The sequence below is a fragment of the Pezoporus wallicus genome, unplaced genomic scaffold (genome assembly GCF_028554395.1).
Source record: "Pezoporus wallicus isolate ANWC-B61680 ecotype Strahan unplaced genomic scaffold, APGP_CSIRO_Pwel_v1 contig_1438, whole genome shotgun sequence".
Lineage (NCBI taxonomy): Eukaryota > Metazoa > Chordata > Aves > Psittaciformes > Psittacidae > Pezoporus > Pezoporus wallicus.
The window spans coordinates 1,229,766-1,257,234 of NW_026638681.1; the positions used below are offsets into that span (position 1 = coordinate 1,229,766).

At 40.8% G+C, this 27,469-nt stretch overlaps 2 protein-coding genes across 3 annotated transcripts in view; one reads left to right on the forward strand and one right to left on the reverse strand.

Moving 5' to 3' along the window:
- The window catches only part of SYTL5 (synaptotagmin like 5), a 77,046-nt gene extending 74,427 nt beyond the window's left edge, over positions 1–2,619 (reverse strand). Inside the window, exon 1 of the mRNA XM_057411832.1 lies at positions 2,545–2,619. The gene's annotated coding sequence lies outside the window, so the exon portion shown is untranslated. The remainder of the gene's footprint in view (positions 1–2,544) is intronic.
- Positions 2,620–20,632: 18,013 nt separating this feature from the next.
- DYNLT3 (dynein light chain Tctex-type 3) lies at positions 20,633–26,675 on the forward strand. 2 transcript variants are annotated; one of them, XM_057411847.1, is made up of 6 exons: positions 21,675–21,737; positions 21,808–21,879; positions 22,044–22,085; positions 23,647–23,770; positions 25,319–25,396; positions 26,307–26,675. In XM_057411847.1, exons 1-6 carry the CDS (start codon positions 21,690–21,692, stop codon positions 26,381–26,383), a joined length of 441 nt encoding a protein of 146 aa, XP_057267830.1. In that variant the 5' UTR covers positions 21,675–21,689; the 3' UTR covers positions 26,384–26,675. The 2 variants fall into 2 exon arrangements, with proteins under 2 accessions (XP_057267831.1, XP_057267830.1); XM_057411848.1 differs by lacking the exons at positions 21,675–21,737; positions 21,808–21,879 and adding an exon at positions 20,633–20,746.
- The last annotated feature ends 794 nt before the right edge of the window (positions 26,676–27,469 follow it).

Below are 27,469 nucleotides of genomic sequence, written 5' to 3' on the forward strand. Positions count from 1 at the left end.
ATAAATAAAATGCTCATTTAAGGAAATTGTTAATACTCATTTGCAGAACAGAGTACAAACCGCAACTGAATTTTGTTTCTTTTCTGATATCCATTTCTGTTTCTAAGCAATACAAAAAGCATACCAAGGGAAAAGTTACAGTGCAAATAAAAAGGTACAGATTAGGGTAATCGAATTATGAAGAAATTCCAGTGCAGGCTGAGGTAAAGATAAAAAACCAGACCCATTCAGCTCCCAAGCAATTGACTGCTCTGGAGCTGTGCCTCAGCATACAGAAAGCCACACAGAATGGGGCCACTCAATCACACCCAGACCAAGATCCAAGCTTAAAAAGATGGTTTTGTTTTGTTGGGGTTGGTTTTTTTTTGTTTGTTTTTGTTTGGTTTTTTTTTTACAGCAGAGCCAGGCTGTTTGGAACAGGAAGAAGGCAGAAAGCTTCACTGGTGTATATTATATATATGTTATGTGCACTGGTATACATTGCGTATATATGTTTATATGGTCCTTCTATATAAGTAGATGAGAAAAACTAGTCTAAAGATCCAAAAAGAAACATGCACATATCAGCTTCCTGTGCCTACCACAAATAAACCTCTTACCCTTGGACTCAAATTCAAACCCGCACTGTTCCTCCAGGTCTGCTCTTCCAGCTGTTCCTACCTAGTCTGCTTTCCTAAGTTTCCAGGTTCTGGGACAACACATCAGCACACTCATCCCTGATAGGAAGGAAGTCTGATTGGAAGGCAGAGTAAATTAGGCAAGGCAAGAACAACAAATATGGGAAACAAAGTGCTCAGTCACAGAGTAATCCTGCACTGCAGCTATCTTCAGCTGTCACTTTATCAAATGGATTTCCTTCCTCCCTCCTACCCCACAAGACCAAATGTTTTACTAACAGACAGTAGTTAATAATCAGGTTTAGTCTCTCTTGATAAGGAGATTTAGAGAACATTATGTAATAAGAACATGTTTTACAGATAGGCAAACAACTGTAACATCACACTGAAAATTGTTTAATGAGATACTTCATACCTATTGTTTTTCCACTCTAAAAAATACAACTAGAATTCAAAATTCACAATGAACTTTAGTTAAATAAGCATTTCTCCATCCCAAAAGAGCATAAGGTTTCAACTACCATGAATTCATGCTAGGAAGTATTTCTCAAGGGCAAACATAGTGCTGAAGACAGATTAGAAACGTCAACATGTTAAATCGCTTCAAATGTTTAAATGCACTGGAAACCATACCCATACCTCCAGCCTTACAAATCACATTCCTCAAACCTTACGCAGATCTATGAATAGCAGCCCTCATCGTAACTCTCACCTTCCAGATCTTCATTAAAATCACTTAGATGCAAAACAGAAGTACAGAGACCCCTGGATCTAATGGCATTTGGGGAATTAATTGTATTAGAGATAGACATAAAAACACATAGCCAAAAGCTAACTAGTCATATCATAGAGCAGCCTGGGCTGAAAGAAACCTTAAAGATCACACAGTTCCAATCCCCATGCCATAGGCAGGGACACCTTCCCATACACCAGGTTGCTCAAAGCTCCATGCAACCTGGCCTTGGAACACTTACAGGGATGGGGCAGCCACAGCTTCTCTGAGCAATGTGTGCCAGTGCCTCACCACTCTGATAGTGAAGAATTTCTTCCTTATATATGATCTAGATCTCCCCTCTTTCAGTTTAAAGCCATTTTCCTCCTGTCCCGTCACTACCTGCCTTCTTAAAAGTCTCTCTCCAAATTTCTTGTAGGCCTCCTTTAGGTACTGGGAGAGTGCTGTAAGGTCTCCCCAGAGCCTTCTCTTCTCCAGGCTTAACAAGCCCAGCCCTCTCAGCCTGTCTTTATAGGAGAGGTGCTCCAGCCCTCTGATCATCTTCGTGGCTCTCCTCTGGACTCACTCCAATGCTCATGTGCCTCTTGTGTTGGGAGCTCAGAGCTGAACATAGTACTGCAGGTGGAGTCTAACGAGAGAGGAATAGAGGGGCAGGATCACCTCCTTCATTCTGCTGGTCACATTGCTTTTGATGCAGCCCAGGATACGTTTGGCTTTCTGGGCTGCAAGTACACACTGCTGGCTCACGTTGAGCTTCTCATCTATCAAGGCCCCAAGTCCTTCTCCTCAGCACTGCTCTCAATATTACAGAGCCTTTTTCATTAAGAAATTTAGGGCAGCAAAGAGATAGAAAGAGAGGATACATGGAAAGTGAACTCTCAGAGACGACACAGCTTTCCTACTCTTAATAGATGCAATCAGATTTCATTGTGATTACCTGTTTCAGCCTCCCTTACCTATAGTCCATAAGATTTCCCCATACTAAGTCCTGTTAAAAACAGACCTGTCTTTAGGGAAAAAAAAAAAAAAGAAAAAAAATTTTTTTTAATGATGAAAAACTTTAAGAACTTATTAGCCTAATGAGCGATGTTATTTTAAAAAACAGCACCCTCTAGTCTCAGGATGTCCAACTACAAATTTCCAACACGGCAAGGTGCTAAAACTTCTCTCTTGAGTAAAGGGCCCATTCCCCACCTTGACATTTCTAGGCAATGATCCAATCACTTCTTTCTCTTAGACCTGCCCAAGACAATATATGCTCTGAGTGGCTTTACAGCAAAGGGCACTTAAATATTTTATCTACTGCAGTGAGCTGCACCCACACACACAAATCTCCCACCTGAAGCTCATACAGCAAAACAGTAACCCTTGTGCACCTCATAGGTAATCTCCCCACCTGGTCCTCTATCTTCTCAGTCACATAAAGGGCTACTCCCTCTGTGACTGCTCATCACCCCGACCTCCCTCAAGGCTTTCCAAAAATCAGTAACTCTGGGGTGCAGAATCCCCAACTAACTGTTCCCCTGTGCTGTAACTCCACACTTGGTATGCTGAAATGCATATTGGCTAGCTGCACTTCAGTAACTACCTAGTAACCAAAACTACTTTATATGAGTGGTTCTCAGTCTCCATCATTTGCTTCTTTGTATAGTCATATACTGAAATGTTACACATAATTGCATTTAGTAACAAGTAGACTATATTTTTTAAAGCAAAAACACGGAAAAAAAAATTAAGGCAGCATACAACAAAAGCTGATGTTCACTGGAGCACCACAGAGCCACTCACCTCTTCAGAGACGGACAGTTGAGCAGCCGTCCTTACCATCCCTTCCACCTCACAGTGACCACACGCGGCATCACTGACGGGCGGGATCCACCACCTTCAATTTTCAGAGTAAAGTAGGGTAAAAAAAGCATTAAAAAAAATAAAACCTAATCGAACATGCCGGCACCTCCCGCCAGGTTATCGAGGCCAGAAGCACCTCTCGGGGGATGAGGGGCAGACCCGGGCTAGCTCAGCCCCTCCGGCGGGACAAGCCCAGCGCGGTAGCGGCTCTCGCTCTCCACCGGGACTGCGCTATCTGCTCCCCCTCGAGTTCTTCTCTCGTGAAGGGGTGCTGGAAGAAAACCCTGTAAGAAAGAGGGACTTACCAGGAACCTCGTCAGGAGAGGAAAACCACGCACAAGCAGCTGCATCGCCGCCGCGGCGGCTGAGGGCTGCTGATGTCAACTCCGCAGCTCGGTAGAGCAGGGAGGCGACGTCCCGCTCTCGCTGCCGCGAGTCTCTCAACTGCTGGCTCAGACAGAGAGCAGGCACACACACAGCAGAACGTGTGTACAGGCAGACTCGTCCTAACGCCTGCAGGTGTAGCCCTACGGCACCCAGCCTCACCCCGCTCCCCGCCCGCAGGCCACGAGCTGCCACTGCGCCCGGGAGGACAGGAAGCGCCCGGGGGTGGCCCTCCTCCTCTTTCTTTCCTTTCCCTTCCCTTCCCCTCCCCTCCTGGGGCGTCCCCCTTACCTCTCCGGCCGCTGCTGGGCAAGCCTCACCGCCGCTCCCCAGCGCCTCTCGCCGGCGAGAAACGGCCGGGGCTGGGGATGCGGGACAGCAGCTAAGAACGCCACCGCGGTCCCGCTGTGCAGAGAGTGGGGCGGAGTCACTCGCGGAGCAGGGTCGGGCCGGGGCTTTCCACACCGGCTCCTCTCCGCTCCTCTAGGCGCATGGAGATGAGGGGCTGCCCGTCTGGGATCCCCGCTGTGGGGAGAAGTGGGTCTGCCCTCCCGATGTGGCTGGGGAGTGGTGCGCACCCCGCGGCGGGAGCGCAGTCCTCCTGGTTATTGTCGTCTCCTCGTTTTTATTTGCTGGGAGGTAGCAGCTCTGGAGGCGGCTCGGTGGTTTCTCAGAAGGGGCTTGAAAGCGGGGAGAAAGGTATTTACAGCTTTACAACTTTTCAACCTTTAGTAACTAGTAGCTGTGTCCTGTGCACTGGGTGAGGGAAGCATCTAAAAGGTGAACGAGTAGAGAAGTGTGTAATAAAAGGCATTTTCAGAATCATAGACTGATTTGGGTTGTGAGGGACCTTAAAGACCATCTAATTCTAATGACTTGTCACTGGACCAGGTCGTTCAAAGCCCTGTCCAACCTGGCCTTGGAACACTTAACAGGGATGCGGCAGTCACAGCTTCTCTGGAAACCCGTGCCTTTGTCTCACCACCCTCATAGTGAAGAATTTCTTCCTAATATCTAATCTAAATCTACCCTCTTTCAGTTTAAAGCCATTCCCCCTTGTCCCATTCCTACCTGCCCTTGTGAAAAGTCCCTCTCCAGATTTCTTATAGGCCCTCTTTAGCTGCTCTAAGGTCTCCCTGGAGACTTTTCTAGTCTGAACAAGCCCAGCTCTCTCAGCCTGTCTTCATAGGAGGGATCCTCCAGCTCTCTGATCATTTTCATGGCCTTCCTCTGAACTTGCTCCAACAGCTCTGCATCCATCTTTCCTTCTTATGGTGGGAGCCCCCTATCAATGTAGCTTGTCCTACTTGTCTTGTCATAGCTGCTCTCCCCACAGCTATATATGCTGCTTCTTAAGCTTTATGACCATTGCTTTTAATGGTTCAAGTAAGCTAGATTTATCAAAAAGCTACAAGTATTATAAAATATTCAAAATTTCAAATGTAACCAAACAAACCAGCATCTTCATTCATCCAGATGAATGGAATGATCCATTTACCCTCATAGGCATTCACAAGCACCTGAAGAGCTCACATAGGCATGTAATAAAGATAAGGAAACTAATTTAGCACTTATGTATATTTCCTAACATGTTAAAATATGGTTTTGAAACTGGTACAGCAAACAGAGGGAGGCCACATGAGCATACTTAAGAGCTCTTCTATTTCACAGCTGTAACTGACTTTAAAATTGATTTAATTTTATCACTGTCAGAAAATTCTGATGCATGCAACCAAAATCTGCTCAGCTTTCACAGGTAAAATTTTAGCACTAAACTTGCATTTCATGCACAATAGCAATGTGACATTACTTGTTACCTTCAGATCCCTAGAGTTGCATTTTTAAAGAAACTACAGTGCTGGTAGTATTCCAAATGATGCTCATGCTGGAAGTTCATACTTAGGAGGTACTATGTAAACTTTGTTAGTATATAAATACAACTTCTTAGAAGGCTAATTTGAGTTTGCTACATGTTATACTCATCAACATCATGCTTTGACTTGTTCAGTAAAAGCCATTGAAGGGATCTACTTGAAATGAAATGCTTGGGTACGTTGTTTGTATGTAATTACCAGAATAACACACTGGTCTCTGTAACAGTGTGAATCATTACCAAAAACAGAATACACAGGTGAATATATTATGTAAGGCATGATTTAATATTAAGTATTAAAACAACAGCTTCAGGATTAAGTGGTTTTTTAGTTTCATCTTCTAAGTGTTGTTTGTGGGGACTGGTCAAAGGACTGGCTAATACCCATTTGCAGAAGAGCCTGAGAGCTCAGATGCAGCGTTACCAACCAGGATACCCAAGTACAAAGAGAATTTCTGAGAAACTGCACAGCCCTTATGTTGTGCTGGGATAGAGAGTAGCTGCTCCTACAGACTGGAAGTATTTTGGTAGCACTGCCCCATGCCAATCTGTATTTATTAAACACCCTTTGTGATCTGTAGCAAACCACATGAACCCAAAGCTTTATAAATCAGGATTACAGAAATCTGCGGCCTGTTTAAAAAGAAGGTAAAGCATTCTTGCTATTATTTCTTTGGTGACTTCAACCTCCATCAGTAACACCTGCATCACCATAAAGAATTACCCAACTGCGGTTCCAGGCTGCATTATCAGGAATGACTTGCAGTACTCATGGCCCCTTTCCAGAGTGCTATGGCAACTCTGGGACAGCAGTTTTCCAGTCAGTTTTCTTCTGTGGATATGGAAGTGCTAGCTCCATGCACCAGATATCAAGGAACTTAAACATTTGCTGATATCCTGGTTCACACAGCCACAACATCTTCCAGATGTGACGAACTTGCACAAATTACACGTGTTCAGTTCAATAACTAGTGAACAAAGCCTAGTTTGCTTTCATTGCACGCAGCATTATGGGGTGCTCTTGCAAGCTTTTATTTCTCCTCACCTTAATCTAATCTGCCAGTAAATATCAGAAAACTAGGCTATCAATGCAATTTGCTAAACCAAAGGGTTTTGAGTAAGAAATAATGTGGTGTGAAATAGAACGATTTTTCAGTAAACACCTATAGCTGCTGTGGGATAGCTATTTACATTTCACTCATAAGCAACACCAGTGCTGCGAGCAGAATGGAGAACAAAATCTAAAGAGAAAGCTTTGCAAGGGAAGATGAGATATGCAGGTTCTCATCAGCCAGTGGAGCACTCCCTGGGCTATTTTCCAAAAGTATCATTGCAGCCTTAATGAAGAGAGAGAAGTGTGCCTTTTACTAACTCTTCCTGCTCAAGGTTTTGAGCTGTCACTTGGTGGAGGTCTTCATAAAAAAAAAGAGACTTCAGCAATGCCTTCCATTGAGCAGAAAGTTACAGAAGCTACTTCAGTAAGTGTCCTGTTTCCGTGTCCTTTTTTTCAGTGGTTTGAGATCTCATATGTTCTGCATTTTAAATTAAGCACTTTTTGGCATTTCTGTAAAAAGGCTCCCTGTTCAAATTTTAATGTGGCTTGTGATACTGACATGCTTCTCTTCACTGCCGGTTAAAAGGGGAAAAAAGACAAATCAATGTTTTGAAAAAAATGCCTGCTTTGATGCACTAATGAATAAGAAGGCAAACCAATATTTCAAGAAGAAATGCAGTAACTGCTGCAGAAAGAATAGCAGCAGTTTAAACCATTTACCAGCTCATTCAGTATTCCTACTTCAGAGGGCAGATTTATTCAATATTATTTTGCATGCTGTTTTAATTTTATTAAAACATATTTAATTTAATTTGAGACTGTTCCTTCACAATTCCTGCTTGACAAGCGCGTGACATATGGGATTCGCTGGAATTTGACATGAGCCAAGCGTGTTTTTTTCAGTGTGCATCATTAATGTTCATAATGTCAGTGCAACCCAGTAGCCACAGGATCCCAACCCACCTGCTTTTCTTAGGGCTTGGATTTTGTGTTTATAAGAATGGTCTGGGGCTGCAAGTCAGAGGTTCTTATTCCTGAGCTTACCTGCCTCACCATTTATACTTATGCAACATGAAGACATTTTCTTATTACAAACCCAAGAAACTTACCTCTGAGAAAAAACGCAGTATTTTTCGAGCTTCATTACAGTTATTCACAGTTGTCATAGTGTTCTCTTCCTCTCCGTATTGAACAAGGGTTGTCAAAAGCAGGATGAGGATACAGAAAAAGCTATACAAGAAGAAAGAAGCCTTCTCTTGTATAAGAGGGCAATATTTTGAAAGGGCAATTATTTAAGGTTTTTCTTAATGTTAGTTACTGCATGAACAGGAAGATGATACATCACAGGCTTAGGAATGAGAAAGAGGGAACCGATGTCATTAGCTGTTCTGAGACAAGGCCATTTCTGTTTCAGACAGTGAAAAGACTTAGAAAAGCAGGTATTTACAAAAACCTTTTCAGGGTAATTACAGTGTCTCCTGTTTTTTTTAAAGGAGATGTTAAAAGCCGACTTGGAGATATATCAAATGCAGACCCATTTACTTGCTCTTGCTTTTTTTTTTGTACATTTGAAAAAAAAAGAATAAAAGAATGCAGTTATTGGCGTCTCATTGTGTTATGTTAAGCCAATATTTGTATTACTGCCTAGAGTGAACTCATGCAAGCTAAGGGAATGCTCTTACAGCCCCCATTACTGTATGTACTATCTACATAGAAAATTATTTTTGTATCAGCTGTGGCATTCTTTGCACAAGCAAGAACTATGCAAAGTGAGTAAGAGCTATAGAATGAAATGCTGCATAAAGAAACGCTCAGCTGCCATCTAGACGCCCTGCGTTCCACAGTAGGACATCAAGAAGCGTTCCTCAAGGTAATACTGAAGGAACCATTAAAAGAATGTGAACATGTATGACACCCCTGTAAAGTATAATCTGGGAACACAACATATAATTTCATCCTTTTAAGTACTTTCTGGAATTACCATTTTACTTCCAAATAGCTAGCTACAGTTCTATTAATTAGCAAATCCACCAGTAAAATACCTATGTTTTCCACAAATGTTATATTGCAAAGAATTTTAATGGCCTCTACAAAATACAAAAACATTTAATGACACCATTAGATTTCCTATATATAAAATTTGTGAGATACATCAAGAAGATACTTCCAGGTCACCTAAATGTTAGTGACCCTTTAGCTAATTGTGAATTGTCAAGATTTAGGACTTTTTTAGAAGATGCAAAAGGAAAAACCAAAACCACTCCTTAACCCCCACACAATAGAGAATGAGCAGAAATAGACTTCTAGCTCACTAATTATTTTTTCTCACACTTAACAGTTTTGGTGGAGCTATGAAGACTTATGCCATTTATTTTAACAAAAACCTCCCTAAAACTCTGAAAGATTACTGTAGTTACTTTTGCTGAAAATGCAGGCACAGGACTCTTAGAGCCAGTCAATAATATGTGGATTGCAGAAATTTCTAGGGTTTCAGGCAAAACTCTTCCTTCTCCAATGTTTGCTGTCACTGAATTACTCTAGGGCCATTTCACTAATGTCTTTGCATCATCTTGAGTCACTGTACCACTTTTATATATGCCAACCAGAAAATTAGTCTATAAAACTACAGGGTTCATGCACTGGATTTACAGTGTTCTGACTCACTGATCTTCAATCATCTTCATTTCATCTATAGAAGTATTCTGCAGCAAGAAAAGGTATTTGTTAACATCAACACCAAACATTTAAAGCAGGCTTTATACAGCAGTGCTTTCCATTCTGGTGAGAAACTTAAAGGGCATTTTAGCTCAGACAAACTGGTTCAACTTGTCCTTGACAAGAGATACTGCTTAGGAAGTGAGAAGCTGCATTCTGCATTTGAAATGGGGTTTGGGGAAAAAAAAACCTAAGGCAGAAAACTTACCTCTTCATAGCAAAAAAAACCCATTTATTTTGTAAAAGAATTCTTCACCCTTTGGAAAACTCAGTGATATGGTAAGAGTCACTAATTTGTCTTTCATTTGCGTTATGTTTTGCTCAATGCACTTGTTCACAGTTGCAGCCTGATGAGGTGATTTTTGCTGAGAGAAAACCTGGCATCCTGAATGAAGTGTTCACCATGGTTTAAGTGACTTACAAACGGCCTAACTCTGTTGCCTTTAACGCTGTAGAAAGATAATACTTTGTGTAGGCACTTTTGTATGCAGACATCCAGTTTTCTCTTTGTAGAAAGCACATTTTTCAAAGTAAACTCTGCTTCTTGGAGTTCTTAAGGCACAACTGCATCACTTTGCTGCCTGTCCCTCCCTTAGCACATGGAGACAACCACTAGTCCCCATATTCCCAGTTCAGACAAGCTCATTAATCGAAAAAATTAATTTCTTTTCATGCTTCTCTGTGGTGCACTGGACAGTACTTTGGACAATGTTTTTAACTGTGTCAGCCAGAATGGTGAAAGGGATGTTCAATCTCTTTCCCTGTTAGCTGGAATAAATGTTCATTGCCTTAAAGCAGCACTGTGACAGGCAAGATTCTTGCTGCCTAACAGTAGGTCCCCAGTACAGGTACAGATAACCAATTACTATATAAAAAGATGATTTTAAAAAATTCTTTTGATACCTGGGGAAAATTAGCTCCTCTTGGGTGAATAAGATATGTTTGTCTAAGAGTTTATAGCCACTAAAAGATGAAAACCACTATTTACTGCCTTTTCTTCTATTCTTCAATGATATGCTCCCTTGCTCTGCTATCTGACCTCTTAGTAAAGCAGCGCAGAAAACCAGCAGAAAGTTACTCAGGTTTTTTGTTACTTCTGATTTAGTGAGCCACATGCCCATGGGTCAGTGGAAGACCAGAGCCTCTGACAGAGAAGGCAGGGTTGTGCTGCTGAGGAAGGAAATTAAGGGGAGAGCAGCTGCACCACTCCATATGCTGGCACTGAGCCTTCACATCAGCTCAGCTATTTTGTGGTGTTTGCTCCACCTTAAAAATAATGTGTGTTGTCTTGGTTTTGTTTGGATCTTTGTTTCTTTTTTTTTCAAACAAAAAGAAAAAAATAAGATCACCAAAATGTAAATGATCCATGTAACATTCTTGCCAGTTTTTAATTGAACATCTAGTGGTATGGCATTTTACATCAGCTATATTAAGAACAATGTCAGGAATGCATCCCAGTCCTGTAATGGTTATTTTCACCTCAGTAAAGCAAACAATACCTTCAAAGATAAGTGCCCTGGTGATGGTAAAGAACCACTTGTTTTATTTAACTTGTATGCAGTTAAGGTCTTGTATTCAAAAGGATATCAGTGTGCCTGCTTTTAGCAGCTGAAACTGCAGCATTTCTGAATTATAAAAGACTGAGATTAAAATGTTTTTATGCATAGTACACAATAAGAAAATTCTAAGGCTAGATGCTTTTAAACAGATACTTTTAAAAACAGTTCTTATTGTTACTTAAATGTTTATACATCAGAAAATCATCACCTTCAAACATGCATGTTGTAGGAGTTTCTGGGCACAAGCTCTCATAATTTATAATCTCATAACAGCATTATGATGACTGCTTGAATAACATTTAAAACAATGTTATATTCTGTGTATTTTAACTTATTATTTAATATTATTTAACAGGAACAAATGGAGAGTTAGAAACATGTGAACAGGCAGTCTTGGGAGGTTTTGATGTTTACACAATAAGTTCACCGAAGGTCATTTTCTTTATCACACATTGCTATTTTCAGAAATCTTGACAAATAGAACAGTTGTCTCGGAAATCACTCAAAATTATGAGCCTTCGTAATCATATGAATATCCTCATTAAGACTTTATTCACTTCTGGTTCTCTGACTTTGAAGGTTACCAGTGTACCTGAGTAAACCAAATAGCAATTGAGAATCTCCATATAAGGATCACATACTGTTCATGAACCATATGTGGTGAGTGTTGACTCGTAGGAGGAAGTCATTCAATAAATTTTGAACAAATTGATCTGGAACCATTCTAAACTCAACCCAGCCAATTTCTGTTAAAAAAAAAAAAACAAACATTTTCCTTTTTTCTTTCTTTTTTTCTTTTTTAATAAACTCATGGAATTTATTGTCTTTACAGTATTTGTTTTTAAATTCTGGTCACTAGTAATGCCCACTAAATTGCCTTCCACATTGTTTTGCTAATGGCTTTGGAGAAGTAAAATAAATTCCATAATGCTCATTCAATCTGCTTGGAAAACCAAGTCTTTTCCACTCACACACAATTCTATATTGAATTTCTAAATCCAGAGTGACAGCCATTATTGGTCCAAAAGTTGCTAATACAGAATATTGCTTTATAATACGTGTAAAGAGCTAGAAATATGTCCTAAATACAGTGTCCCTCACCTTCAACTGGTTAGATACATTCTAATTTCCCTGTCTTAGTGGAACAATAGATCACTTTCAGAAGAATTAAAACAAGCCAGAGTATGGAGAATGCCCGGTCATACCAGCTGTGCTAGGTGTTTGCTTCAGCATTGAGCTCTTTTGCTGCTCCCACTGTTCTGTTTTGTATTTATCAAATCATGAGAAAAATGACTGAAGTGGAACAAATTATAAACAGCACACGCATCTTCCTCTCACGCTCTGAGGCTCAAAGGCTTTCAAATAATACCTTCCACCCTCCTGCCTTTTTTGTGTCTCTAATAATTGCCATGTGTTACTGAATAAAGTCATGCTGACAGTCATTCTGTAACACAGAGCACAGCTAGTGGTTTGGAGAAACAGGTTGCCTTCAGATGTACAGAGGGAGCTGTAATCTGTTGGTAATAGGTATGCTGAGCTGACACCGCCCGGCTGCCCGACCTGCACCCAGGTGCTCCATCACTCCCCTTCCTCAAGGCAGGGGGAGAAAACAGGTTGGAAAAGCTCCTGGGTCAAGATAAAGGCAGGATGATCACTCGAGCATTCACCAGCTACTGTCATGGGCAAAACAGACTTGACTTTGGGAAAATTAATCTTTCACCAGTTAAAATAGAGTAGGATAGTGAGAAACAAGGACAAATCTAAACTCGCCTTCCCACCAACCCTTTCTTCTTCCCAGGCTCAACTTCACTTCTCATTTCCAACTCCTCTACCTCCCCCACACCATGCATCACAGGCAGCTGAGGAGCATGGCCTGCAGTCAGTTTGTAACAGGTCCTCTCTGCTGCTCCTTCCTCCTCACTCTTTTCCCCACCTCCACCGTGAGGTTCCTCCCATGGGATACAGTCCTTCATGAATTTCTCCAATGCAGGTCTTTCCCATGGGCTGCAGTTCTTCAGAAGGGGTCCTTTTCCAAGGGGTACAGTCCTTTATGAACAGATTGCTCTTGCATGGGCTCCTGTGCCGCAGAAAATATATGGACTCAGTCAGATCAGTATGATCAGACCAAAGCCATTTATTGCAAAGCCTTAACTCCTTATATACTATTTCTTACATGCACTTACAGTGATCTGGCGTATTATGATTGGATACATGTCTTGAAGACTCTTAGTGACTAACATATAATTGGTTAAGCACAGGTGTGAGAACTTGACCTCGAAAGCTTGCCAACAGTCCACAGTTCTCATAACTCAGTGAATTCCAGCTTCTTCTTATCTTGCTTGCTTAAGCTTCTTTGGGCCTCTCATGGCCTTGCTGTATCTTTCAGGATTATTCAGAGTTCATGTACCAATTATCCATTCTCATGTGAGAACACTGTCTCCACACTCCTGTCATAGCAGTGACTCATGTAACCCATAGGGCCACAGATCCTGCCTGGAGCCTGCTCCTGCATGAGCTCTCCATGCTCTGCAGCTTCCTCCAGGGTATGTCCACCCATTCTAGCTGGGATCCTCCACAGGCTGCAATGTGGCTCTGCTCTGCCATGGTCCTCCATGAGCTGCAGCAGACAACCTGTGTCCTCCCCTCCTTCTGCACTGATCTGGGTGTCTGCCAGCTGTTTCTCTCATGTTTTTTCTCACTCCTCTCTCTCACAGCTGCTGCACAGTGTTTTTTACGCTTTCCTAAACACGTTATCACAGAGGCACCATCAGTTTGGCTGATGGCCCAAGCTCTGGGCTGTAGCAGATCTGTTTTCAAGCAAGCTGGAACCAGCTGTGTCTGACATGAGGGCAGCTCCTGGTGTCTCCACAGAGAGGCCACCCCTGCAGCTACTCAACCACTGCAAGCACCTTACCATGGAAACTCGGTATAGAATGTTTGTGCTATTATTTGGTACCTCTATGGTAAAACAGAAGGAAACAAAATGGGAAGTCAGATCCCGGTGTTAAGCCGTATGAGTGTTGTTCTCTCTAGGTGAGAGTTTGCCTCTTTCCTAAAAGCAGCAAAAAGAGAACTATTCTCAAGGACCACCTGTTGATATCATCAACAAGCCTAAAAACCCTTTATCTTTTCTTTTGAGGCTAACATTATTTAAAGCCTAGACAGATTAATTAGCTATGTCACTAACTTTTCCTATGTTTGCTGCCAAGAAAAGTATTCAAGGCCTTGCTCCAGGAGAGCTCTTCTTTGTATCCTCTCCTTCCTTTTCTTTCTGCTCAGCTTTAATTTTGGAGAGGCTAGAAGTTTTTATGGACACTAAAATCATATCAACATCCTTAGGGCAGATAACAGCTTCTCCTGAGGCAGTTCACCGCACTGATTAATTACTCCATGCAGTGTTCAGTTCTTCAGACAATCTCATTCTCATTTTGTTAGTGTCTTGTCCTACCTTCATCAAACACATTTTCTTCTTTATTTTCAGAAATGCTTGTTGGTAGTAGTTGGCTGCTAGCTCCAGCGTGTGCATGCAGTATGGACCAGTGCAAGTTGTTTTCATCAATTGTTTTGTCCTGTCATCAAAGCCAAAACACACATATTGCCTTCAGTGTATGGGTGACCAGTATCCACAAATTGCATTTAATTTTGAAATCTGAATTTCTGCCAAAACTGTAAGGTTTGAAATGTCTGCATTTCCCATGAAATAGAAATTCAAAAAGTCAGCTTTTATCCCAAGTGAAATATGTTTGTACAGTTAGTGGTACACAAGGAGATGACATTAGTTTGTCTTCTGCATTTTAAAGTAAATTTCAAAGCTTAGGAGGTGAAGGATGCAAGCACCCTGCTCCCCTTCCAGCTCTGAAGTTTCTGTTTGAATAGTTATGTTGCATAGCAATAATGTGTCTGGTTTTCTGTATTAGAACAGATGCAGCATTAGTTTGTGATAAGCCTTTCTAACAAACTTAATCTTAGGGTTGCAAAAAGGGATGTGACTTTTTTTCTTATGCTAGAGTATCTCATTTTGCCAGTCGGACTCACAGCAATTTGTTTACCAGCAGAGGCATTTTGAAATTCAGGCTTTGTGTTCCAAAATGCTCCACATTGTCTATCACCATCTTGTCCCCTCCCCACCACGCTTCTGCTCTCTACTTGTCTGTCTGTCTCAGCCTACCCTGTCTATACCATCTCCAAATGTATCACTGTCCTTCAGTTCTATTCCTCTGATGGTGGCCTTTCTTTGTAACAGTCCCTGAGGTTACTCCCCATTGGCTTCTCTGTCATTGCTAGTTTTCAGGAGTGTCTGAATAAAAAAGAGCTCTAAGTGATGCTCCCTTTTTGCATCTTTTAGCCACTCATCCGCAGCTACCTTTTGGTATGTTGCAGCACATAACAGGCCACTGCCCTATATAGCAATGACACAGTTCTGCAGCATGCCCATGGTGCTGGGAGGCAGGGGATCTGAGCATGGGAAAGGGAAGGCATTTATTTAACGCATTTACTCCCAAGATGAAATAAGGATGCCACATAATTACGTATCATGCCTGTAATGGCCTTTGGAAGCAGCAGCTGATTGCAAAGCCCTGTTGTGTTCATACAGCTAACGGTAGGGCATAGACTGGCAGCATATCCAGTAAAAGTAGAATTTTAATTAAGTAATGATGGCAATCTCTAACAAATTTACGCTAACAATGGGCAAACAGTTTTCCAGAGATTTATAATTGGATGTGATTGGATGAGTTTTCATAAATCTCTTTTAACATTTGCCCTTTGGATAATCTTGCCAAATAAGTTTGTTGGTTTTTTTTTTCTTCCAGAGTCTTTTTACTGTGATGAAAATAAAATACTTTTTCTTTAGCTTCAGTTTAGGAAGCATCTTAGCCAGTTTTGCACTTATCTCCAAAAAATATTCAACACAAAGTAGCAGATGACATAGACAGTTTTTGACCAAATAGCTAAAGTTTGGAAGCATTTTCAATAATTAAATGGAGTCTTGCAATTGAAAATCCTGAACAACTAGCAGCAGTACTACCAAATGAGATATAAAAAATAGAATATTTTGCATATCAGCACATCAAGAAACTGATTCTTATTCCTAAATCTCACAGTACCATACTTTAAAAGACAAACAGCAATAAATCAAAGCACCATTTAATGTACAGTGAAAGTAAGCATGTGCTTTTAGTTTGTTCCTTTAAAGAGATTTTATTAGATCATTTGCTTTTACCAATTATGATTTTATTGCATGTTTTAAAAATGTGTAGCATCAGAAAATTCTATATAGATATCTAGCTGGAGTAAAATATTGTTGGTTCATTCTCATTTCAAAAACGTGGTGTAAGCTATGTTTACAAAAAAAAAAATCTAAGTAACATTAATTGTGAAATAGAATTAAAACTTTCTGTTTATTCATTTATCAGATGGCATAACAGTAATGTTAATGCTTTGGATGATTGAAGAGGTCACTACAGTGGGTGCTGTGCAAACTTACTAGCACTGAAAAAATATTCCACCTCAATATAAGTCTTAAACACTGACTACAGACAATAAGTATTTAGGGCATTTAGCAGCAGCAGCTAGTAAGGTTAACCCTGACATCGGCTGTGTATATTGCTGTATCACAAAGCTCATCTGACAAACCAGATCGGCCTCTAAGGAAGCCAGCATGAACTTGCTATACAGCAACTCTAGTTTAGGACTAAGCAAACACGCTGCTCTCAGCAGCCAAATGGACCAAAGGCAGCACTGCATGGATGTGGTAGCAGCAATTCCAGCTTCACACTTAGTTCTGCAAGGCTGGGCTAAGCTGCTTGCACAGGCTTGGTGCTGTACTATTCTCACTCACATTTGCAGTGTGATTTTCCAATTTTCCAGTGCTGTGATGACTCCAGAAATACAGAACCTGCGTTGGCAGACCATTTGTAGCTATGAAAACAGCAATGTCTCTGACAATTCACTGTGCATTTTTAAAGCAATTGTTGAGTGGGCATTTAGGTCTTCAAACAAGTTGTAGCAAGTCATTGCAGTCAACGTTAAAACAACTCTCAGAAACCAAAAAGTCAGAAAAGTAAATCATTAAAACCTCTGATAAGGCGAAGAGTACCCAATCTGGCCAACACAAATCTGACATAATAATTAGGTTGAGAGTCCATCTAATCCTCTGATCTGCTCCCTTTGATACCAAGCAGTGAGTGTGTAGGAAGAGAGCAAGAACAAGAGCAACACATGCTGATCCCTCCTTCACATAGCTTAGGAATTAAGTCAGAAAAATTAAATAACAGAATTTTACTGATTTTGTATTCAACAGTTTAAGGTAGACTCTAGGGTTTAAAATGTTTATAACAATTTAAAGGAAAAATTGAGACACGAGACATACTATTTCAGCTGTATTAGTATTCACATCTTTTACTGGCTGTGCTCAAGCAGCGGAGGATCTGCACTGCCTGCCCCCTCTCCAGTATGACAAATCCTTCTCAAATATTTGGGTTTTAATCAACAAGTGATTTGAGTTGCTGTATTTATTCTCTGTATTTTTAAGCGCTCCTGTTCTGCATTTGAAAGATGAAAGCTTAGAGCTTGTTCAAATGGAGGGTTGTATTTCTGAGCCACCTCTTTCAGCACTTTTGCATTTATTAGAGTTCACAGAACTAATTATACTGCTAACCCATTTGCATTTTCCAGTTTATAATTAGTAGTAGAGTAATAAAGAATTAACCAATGTTGCCAAGTGTACTGGCTCCTTGTTACAATATAGTATTGCTCTAGTGAAGATAGTAATAGCATTAGTCATTTTCAGTGGGGAAAAAAAAAAAAAAAGGAAAAATATTGGTGATTTTGGTTATGAGAATTAGAGAAAAAATTACTTTAGGAAAGAACAGAAAATAACCACTCAATAAATGTGAAAGCTGAATAAAACTAATACTATCTCAAAAGATGATTTAATACCTCCTCCTTTCTAAAGGTTACCTAGATGCCTGAAAGATGTTATCTAATGTGTTATTGATCCAGTGAAAGTGATTCCAAAACTGGGTCTGGTTCAGTGCTTTATTACTTTTCTACCTGGATTTTTTTTTTTCCTAATATTTAACATAAATCTCACTGGGTTCAAATTAAAGCCATTATTTCTTGTCCTGCCTTTCATCATACCTTGGCCCATTCACCACCTTTTTCAGTAAATTGCTATGAAATCAGAACATCTACAAGGAAGACTTGTAGCAAGGGATATAAACCAAATGCAGTTCCTCCACAAATCATATTTTCCAAGCTTCCTTTTGCTCTTGCTGCTTTGGTAAAGAATTACTTTTCTGTCTGCGTCCTGCCATCACACTGGGCTGAGTTACATTCAATGCCTGATCAAGACCAAGCAGCAGAATATAATTGCCTTCCCTGCCCTTAACAGTATTCTTTGATGTACTTTGTCATTTACAACATCATACTTGGGTTCCTTTTTGTTGTGTTTTCTTTTATGCAGCACTACTGCCTAGACAATTAGTCCCCATTTTTGTATCTTTGCATTTGATGTCCTGGTTTTAGAGATAGCACTTTATATTTTTTATAAAATTTCTTTTTGTTGCTTTCTCCAACCTATTCAGTATCTTTAATTTTGATCCTGTCATTCAGTGTGCTCATAACTTCTTTAAACATGCTGTCATTAAAAAGCTCTCATAAGCACCATTTTTATTCCATGATTCGAGTTATTGCAACTAATACTGATGAGCACTTGGGGCAAAACCCACCACATGTTGCATTTATTCTTCCTATTTTGATAACCCTTTGTTAGGCATGGTTGGTTACCTTTTCCCTAGATGATACATTCTTATGTGGGAGAGCATAAAACCACAAATTTTCTACAAAATAACATACCTACTATTATATATATTATATATATTATGTATATTACATATATTATATATAATATACATATATTTCCTTTTCATTCATTAAACCAGCTGTGCTAACAAAGAATAAAGTCAGATTGACATGACTCTTGACAACTCTGTGTTGGCTGTTCACGAGTGATGCTAGGTTTATATGTGTAAATGCTTCCTGTATTGTCATTTTATTACTTTTCTAATGGCTCTCTGGATGTTGAGCTGAGACTGATGGACTCAGAATTTCCTCAGACTTCTTGCTATCCTCTTGTCTGTAAAGGGTTTTGGAGGAGGAAAGGTAAATAACTTTTTTGCATTACGAGCTAAACACACACAAACTTATCAGTTATTCAAGAACTCTCTCTATTTTCCATGTATTTTACTGAGATAATTGTTTCTAATCTTTCAAAGAATGCATTTCTTTGAATATTTCTAGCAGAACTGAAGAATACTGTAGAAACCATTTTCATTTCGTAGTATACTGCATTCAGAGATACAGCTCTAAAGATGCATGATCGCTGAAAATAGAGAATAAAAAATGCTCAGGATTCAAGGGTTATTTTAGCACCGTTAGCTTTCCCTACAGGATGCCGAAGCATATGCAACTCATGCTTCCACTAACTTTTATTTCTTTAAAAGTAAGCATGCAATTTTATCACTAGTTTAGAATGTGAAAATACCTCAGAGGTCACAACACAAAGAAACTTATACTGAAGGAGATTTTGTTTCACATATTTTCTTATGACTACATATGTCTGCACTTGCTCACAAAGAGCTGCTCTTAAAGAGGTTTAGCCTTCAAGTTCTGTCTTCTCCTATTATAGCCATCAGCAAATGTTAAATATGAAAGCTAGTTTGAGAGCAATGAAGTATTAAAGGGTTTAGCTTTGCTTCCCCCTGTATTTTCATGGTTTTCATACAAAGTGTTTCCCATGAGTGTATAATTAGGACTGAGCAAGAGACGCTTTTGTGAGTTAAGTGTGCATCTGTCCGAACACATGCCACCAAAGCAGGAACTAGAGGTGGGGCAGCCTTGGTCCTTTCTCTCGTGTTCAGTCTGGTTTAGACTGGTTATCAGGTATCACGGGATGTGGGGTTAGGGGAAGTCTACACGAGCCCTTCCCTCAAACTAAATAGAAACAAACCCACCATTTGAAAATTCTGTGCTGTTTTGCACTAGGTTTTTTCCCAGTTTCCCAGGCAACTTCAGAAAGAGAAGAAAGATTTGATGTGTATATATATATATATGTATGTATGTATGTCTAGAATCAAATTAAACTCAGGATCTTTATAGTATAGTGGAATTAGAAGAACCTGAAATTGCTATTTGATAATATTAAAATCTAATGGCAATTTTGTGACAGATAATTGGCAAAGATTGGTTCAGAAACAGGGGGGAGGGGGAGCAGAGGTATTACAGCTCTTCTGGAGGAACTGCTCCTGTATCACAGAACCATAGAATATCAGGCTGGAAGGGACCTAAACTCTCATCTGGTCCAGCCTTTCTGGGTAAAACATGTCCTAGATTACATGTCCCAGCACCCTATCCAGCCAGATCTTTTAAGTGTCCAACATTAGGGAATCCATCACTTCCCTGGGGAGATTATCTCAGTGCTATGAATTCTGTATGCCCAGCAAAATGGCAAAGCTAGAGCAATGAAGTTACAAACGAACACCTTACGTGGGACCGCGAACACGGGGCGGCAGTACCGGGTACGGGGCTGCCCCGACACCGCCCTCAGCTGCCAAACGCCACCGAAGGCAGCATCGCCCGCGGGGGTCGCGCCGGGAGGCCGCGCAGCAGCCGCCTCGCCGGCCCTGCTGGACTCTGAGGGCGGGCAGTCACTGCTCTCGAGCCGAGTTCGGCTCGGCCCGGCCGGCTCCAGTTACCCGCGGTCCCAGGAACGCCCGGCCCTCTCTACTCCAACGCAGGCATCCCCCGGTGTCTGCCGGCTGCTGCCGCAGGAGGCCCCGCCTAGCCCTGCCCTGCACTGCCCAGCGGAGGCGGAGTCGCGCAGGACTCGCAGCCACCGCCGCTTCCGGAACAGTTGTCGCCGGCACCGAGGCCATGGAGGATTTTCACCCCCACAATGATGAGGTAGGGGTTGCCGTCCTCCAACGGGGCGGAGGGCTGTGCCCAGGCGCGGTGCGGTCCCTCAGCCAGCCAGCTCCGTGCCCCGCAATGCCTTTACGTCGCAGGAGGAACCTGAGAGCCTGGCAGGTTGGGAGCTGTAGTTGTGGAGGTGGGCTGTGCGCCAGGACCTCCCGCTCCCTGCTCTTCGGGTGCTCGTGGGCCCGTACGGCGGCTGCGGGCCCGCTTCGGATAGAGCGGGGGTTCAAGGTGCAGGCCGAGTCTTGGGGTGGCCCTCTGCCTGTCTGCGGCCTCTGCTGCTACCGGCCTGCTCCAATTCCGGGAGCTGAAAGTTCCTGCATGGGGACGTGAGAGCGGTGCTTGGAGGTGCTGCCACGCGCCCTGGGCATGTCAGGCTGCTGCCGTTTTTCTTGTATCAGCCCTGGAAAAAACCTAAGCCGTGCCGGGGCCGGTCAGTGCTGCAGGCTGATCCCTGTCAGCCGGGACTGAGGGGCCTTTCCGTCTCCAAGTGGCCTCACTTTGGGTCTCTAGCCATCAGTTTTCATTAAAACAAACAAACAAAGCCGCAAACAAACAAAACCTACAAAAAACAACCCTCCAACTAATGTAAACATTATTATCATCATCATCCTTGAGGATTCTGTCCCTGCTCAAGTGTTTGAAATTCGTGGCGATGAGAAGGGAGATGGCACAATGGCACATTCTGTGTTTCCTTTGGAAGCCAAGCTAAATGCTGATGAGTAAGAACAAGTAGAAAATAGGTGGTATTAAAACTGGCAAGCGTTTTTCTGTGTTTATTTGCATAAGCTAATGACTATGGAAACCAGTTTTTCTGATAAACCTTGGGTTACCATTTTGCAGCAAGACGTAACACACAGGTTAGTAAATCCATGACAGAGGAAAAGATTTGCCATTTAACTTTTTGTTTTGGAGAATATTCCCATGACACATGTACCCAATGGTGGAATTTAATCTTTACAGAAGCTGTAAACTGAACCTATGTCCTGGGCAAGGAAGGGGGGGAAGTGAGCGAACGAATTACCTGACTGGGTTTAAACCACGACAACCTGTTTCCAAGCTTACTGAGCCCCGAGCCTTTCTGGACCCCCTCAAATGTGACCAGTAAAACAATACTACATGTATGTATGGTGCTGGGGGAAAACAGTAAGATTTTAGAATTATGCTAACATACTGCACAATGCAAATAACCAGACAAGGAGCCTGATCATTAAGTGTAACTTAGAGTAAAACTGCATCATTTGTTTACTTTTCTATTAGCAATAATAATTAATTTTTATTACAGATGATCTTCAATGCTGATGAGGCCCACAACATAGTTAAGGAGGTAGGTTTTAGCTAACAGCTGTATTTCAAAGAAATTCTTTACCTTACTTTGCGTCGTAGTGAAAGCAGTTATTTGACCATCCCAGATAAATTCAATCTTATGTTAAAGTATTATTGATATCAAGTAAAGATGGAGCTTTAAACTTCATCTGACTGTTATCTTCAACAACCTAAAATGGAGAAGGCAGGTGAGAGAAGAGAGTGACAGAATCCACTTTACAGTGGAAAGATTAGGGGCAGCTGTCACAAGTTGCAAGGGAAATTCACTCCATGGTGAATTTCTTAATGAAGAGGCTGTGGCAGACAGATGCTGTCAGGTTTTTCAGGGAAATACCATTTTGAGAACGGAATTCCTAGAGAGGCTCTGCAGGTCCTTTCCCACCTGTCAGGAAGGGAAAGGGCTGCACTTTCACAACTGATCAAGTACACAACAGCAAGCTCTTTGATGTCAGATAAATGACAGTTCAGCCTGTTGTATAACTGTTCCTGCCTTGAAAGGCCAAATACGGTGTGACATTGTTTCCAGACACTGGGAGTAAAGCCAAGTGTTTCTGTCTCTGATTGAAAGCTTAACCAGACCCAAATAGCTCTGCCAGTGGGTACCTTTCTGGAAGGACCGAAATCCCCAGTGGATCTTATTTGTCCCTCTTCTGTCTTCTATTCTGTGAATATTTGTTTCCATTGAGTTCTTTGTCCGGTTTTATACAGTGTGGTCAGAGCTAATTGGGTTTTTTAAGATCTGGGACACAAGTCTCCTGTACAGCGTGTTAGTGGGTGGTTAGTGCACGGGATTCATCTTACTGAATCGGAGGAGATCATAGGTTTATTTTTCTTACCTTTTTGAGGTATGCATTTCTTAACCAAATCTCTCAATTTTAAGAACATAATTCTGAATTTCTTAGGAGCAGAGAGTGCAGTTTAAGAGTTACAGTTAGCAAAAAGGCTTTCTATTCAATCATTTTAAGTTTAAGAAAGGGTTGGCCAGTCTGTAGTGATGGGAGAATGTGCAGTTTTTAAGCAGTTAAGGTATTTCTTGCTGCAAGATACGACCCCTGAGTATCTCTCATTCTAGTATCTCCTCATCTCTTAAGCTGGAGTATGGCATTTCACTGTTGTCACACCTGCTCTTAAAATTCTGGTATAATGCTTGCAAGCTCTGAAAGATTAGTCAGCCCAAGCTGACGTTACTGATTTGAGCAGTACCATTTCCACTGCAGTAGCTTCTGAAAGCCAAGATGGAATAGGTGGTCACTGGGAACAGTGGAATGGGTTAGTATCTACACTGGTAAATGAATCCATTCACTTGGTAGTTAAAACATATGGCTAAAGTCTTTCCTACAAGAAATGTTCAGTCAGAGCCTCATTCTTCTCCACGTAATAGTGTGGTAGATATGAACTAAAAATAAGTTTACGAGAAGGCTCATTCAGCAACTTGATCAGCTCAGTTGATTTAAAGTAATCTAATTGCCAGATAAAATTCCTCAGATTATGGAAGATATTTAAACCTCTATATTTTGAAGTATGTTTACTGCAACTTTTTTTTCTTTTTTTTTCTATTTTAGTGCATAGAAGGTGTTTTAGGCAAGGCAGATTATAATCACAACAAAGTCAACCAGTGGACTGCTGCTATAGTAGAACAGTCGCTGACACATCTGGTAAAACTTGGAAAAACCTATAAGTACATTGGTAAGTACAGGCAGTCATACTTTTACCACATACAGTCACAATAAATAATTGATGAAATGTTCATTTGAATGCAATGCTCTTCTGTTACATAGATTTTTAGCAATACCTGTTGTAATGACAGTTTCACCTGGGCTAAGCATACTAGCACTACTTAGCACTCTTAGAAGATGGCATATTACACAGTCTTTTCTGACTGTTATCAACATTTTAGTATCAGTTCAGGAAATAATTACTTATTTTAAATAAAATTTTCAGTAGGATTAGGCTTCCTTTAAATCCAGACATTTGAAAGACTTTAGTCCTGTACGCTCACTGGTATCCCATTATATTTATATGCATATCTGTGGAAGGGAAAATGAAATAAGTTTAACCCACTTTGGTCCTTTTGTGGAGTGTTGATGGAATAGCAAATGTTTGCACTCCATTCTGTTTTGAAAATCTTGGATTCAGATTGTCACTGGTTTTATGACCATTGCAGGTCAGTCTAGAAATGCTGCAGGTTACTAGAGCATGGTTTCAGAGAGCAGTCAATCAGTACTTTTGTGAAACAATTCTCATCAAGTGTGACTTCTGCAGTACCTGTAAGGAGAGCACCTGCAGTCACATTCTGAGGTGCACGTGCCTTTTTTTTAGCTGGGATAATTAATTTTCTTCCTGGTAGCTGGCACAGTGCTGTGTTTTGGCTTTAGTCTGTGAATAATGTTGATAATACACTAATAATTTTAGTTGCTGCTGAGTAGTTGCTAAGTCAAGAACTTACACGTTTCCCACAGTCTGCCAGTGAGGAGGGGCACAAGAAGCCAGGAGGAAGCAGAGACAGGACCCCTGACCCAAACTAGCCAAAGGGGTATTCTGTACCACAGAACGTCACACTCAGTACAGAAACGAGGGAGAGTTGGCCGGGAGATGCCAGTCACTGCTTGGAGGCAGCTGGGCATTGGTCAGCAGATGGGAAGCAATTGTATTGTGCATCACTTCTTTGGGTTTTGTGTTTGGTTTTTTTTTTGGGGGGGGTGGTTATTCCTCTCACTCTCTATCCCTCTTTCCCCCTCCCTCCCTTTTTCATTTTTTTATTATTATTAATATTATTGTAGTATTATATTTTTACATTCATTCAAATTACTTAACTGTTCTTATCCCAACCCATGGTTTTTTATGTTTTTCCAGTTCTCTTCCCCATTCCACTGTGGAGGTGAAGAGTGAGTGAACGAGTGGCTGTGTGGTACTTATTTGCTGGATGGGCTTAAACCAGAACAACATGACACAAGCCATATCTAAGTAGTTTAAAAGATAAAACCCATAATCCTCTTACCAAGCATTTTTTTAAAGCCACTGTCTTTATGTGAGTAAAAATAATCATGAAATGAATGCCAAGTTCTTGAGGAAAATACTGGGGGTAAGGAGTTTGTCAAAAAAGGTTTTGACTTAGCTGGATGCCACTTGCCAGCCATTTGAACACGTAATGCAGGCTTGAGTTCAGAACTACTAAATGAGTCCCCCCTTCTGCTTTAATAATCAAATCCTTGATTTTATGATTGTGTCTTGCAGTAACTTGTGCAGTGATGCAGAGGAGTGGAGCTGGTCTTCACACAGCAAGCTCATGCTTCTGGGATACTACAACTGATGGTAAGTTTCCTCACTCAAACTAAAAATCTATACTAAAAGAAATGTTACTTATTGCTCAGTAGTAATAGTTGGTTTGAACATTTTCAGGAGTGTTTGTAGAAGCAGTAGCTTCCAGAATTATATGCTTGTTTACAGTCCCAGCAGAAGTATTTTGTTAGCAGTCAGTGTCTGCATTAAGAGCAATTGCTGTATAAATTATGAGAAGTGGGAGTAGAAATGTCTTCATTCTGAAACAACAGTCAAAACATTGAATCCTCATCAGAAACCAAGATCAATTGAAGAGGCAGTAAAATGTTGATCACAGTAAATGCAAGGGAGTAGTCCTAAACATACCTGCCTTTCTGCTGTGAGGGGGACAGCACTACTTTGGAGGAGGACAGAACTTGGTAAGAAACATGTTTTATTGCTTTCAAATTAGGTCTTAAGGCATTTTTTCCCAGGTTCAGAGTATCATGGGGAAACAAGATCAAAATAACCTTATGTCTGTCACAGACTCAGAAAGGTATTTTCAGAAGAGGGCATCAAGATTTACCTTTAAGTTAGAGATGGCTTCAGAAAGTCAACCAAGGTTAAAATAAAAAAATCCAAAACCAACATAAAATGAAGTTAAATAGAGTATCTTGCCAGTTTCCGTATGAGATTTTCAGGGTTTTTGCAAGTCCAGAGAGATACCAAAATTGTGTTTTCCTGGAAGCTCTCTTCAGCAGACAAGGCTCATGTTAGGTAGTAAACAATGTACAAGTTAATGAAAATGTTTTGAGGAGTGTAGTCTATATGTAGCCAAGATAACATTATAGTACTTACCTTAGGTCACAGCTGTCATGCTAATTGGACATAATTACAATGTGATAAAGTGAATGTAGTAGAGACACTGGAATTCTGTTTTGATTTTGTAATAATCTTTTTTTAGGAACGTGCACAGTGAGATGGGAAAACCGAACAATGAACTGCATTGTCAATGTGTTTGCTGTTGCTATTATCCTGTAGCTGAGTAGAAGATAAACACAAGCAACACCGAAGCCTTTAAAACAAACAAAAACAAAAAAAAAAATCATCCAAACACACGGCTAAATATTTCAAACCATTATTTGTTTTTGTATGAGGAACAGACAGAAGTTCTCTACAGAGGGCATACAGTCTAAGCCAGTTCTCATAGATTAATCATCTGAAAGCTAGCAAAAAATTTAAAATATATATATATATGTATTTATCTAAACAGAAAGTTTTAATAATATATGATAATGAGAAGGAGCCACAAAGATCAATACAATTTATATCAAAGCTATATACTTTATCCAAGAGGAGCCAAACACATCAGATCAAAGGAAAGGTCAAAGATAAGCAAGACCTCATAGGATTGCAATGCATTTGGGAACAAATTATGAACACAGTTCAGAGAGGTTATACTGTAAACAGTACTGGTGCTTTGTGTTTGATTAAGCGAAGCTGTCACACTGCTGCTCCTTATGAAATTGCATGAGCATCATGTTTCGGTCAAGCGTGAACATTTACGTTGCAATTAAATCCAGTAAAGCTTTTTCCCTGGAGACAGAGGATGGCTTCAGTAGGACAAAGGTGAGATATACCTAGTCCTAGAAGAATTCTAATTTATTTTCAGAATTAAGAACATAATACTTATTATCAGTTCAGGGATACATGCTGGGGATCAGGCATGAGCCCTTAATTCATAGTTTATGAATCTGAAAACATTCTGAAGGTACTTAAATTTGATATTATTCCACAACTGCGCCATTTGTGACAAGCACTTTATTGATTCCTCATGCAGTATCCAGGAGCTACGGCAGTAAGACTGGACCCACGTTACTCCAAATAAGATTAGTGTTTGGAGAGAAGGCACAGAAGTTTCTAGGGGTCTTGGGTCTTGTTTGCTTTGAAAGCATTTATCCTAAAGCTATGTGTCTGCTCTTTATAGGAGTGTTTCCTACATTCTCTAAGTCTAGAATTGGATCTTGGTCCTATGAAATCATACAGTTAGGTTTTAAGCACTTAGAATTCTCTTCCTGTGTAGATTTATGCAAGTTCTAACTTTGCTCATCTGATGAGTCTTAACTT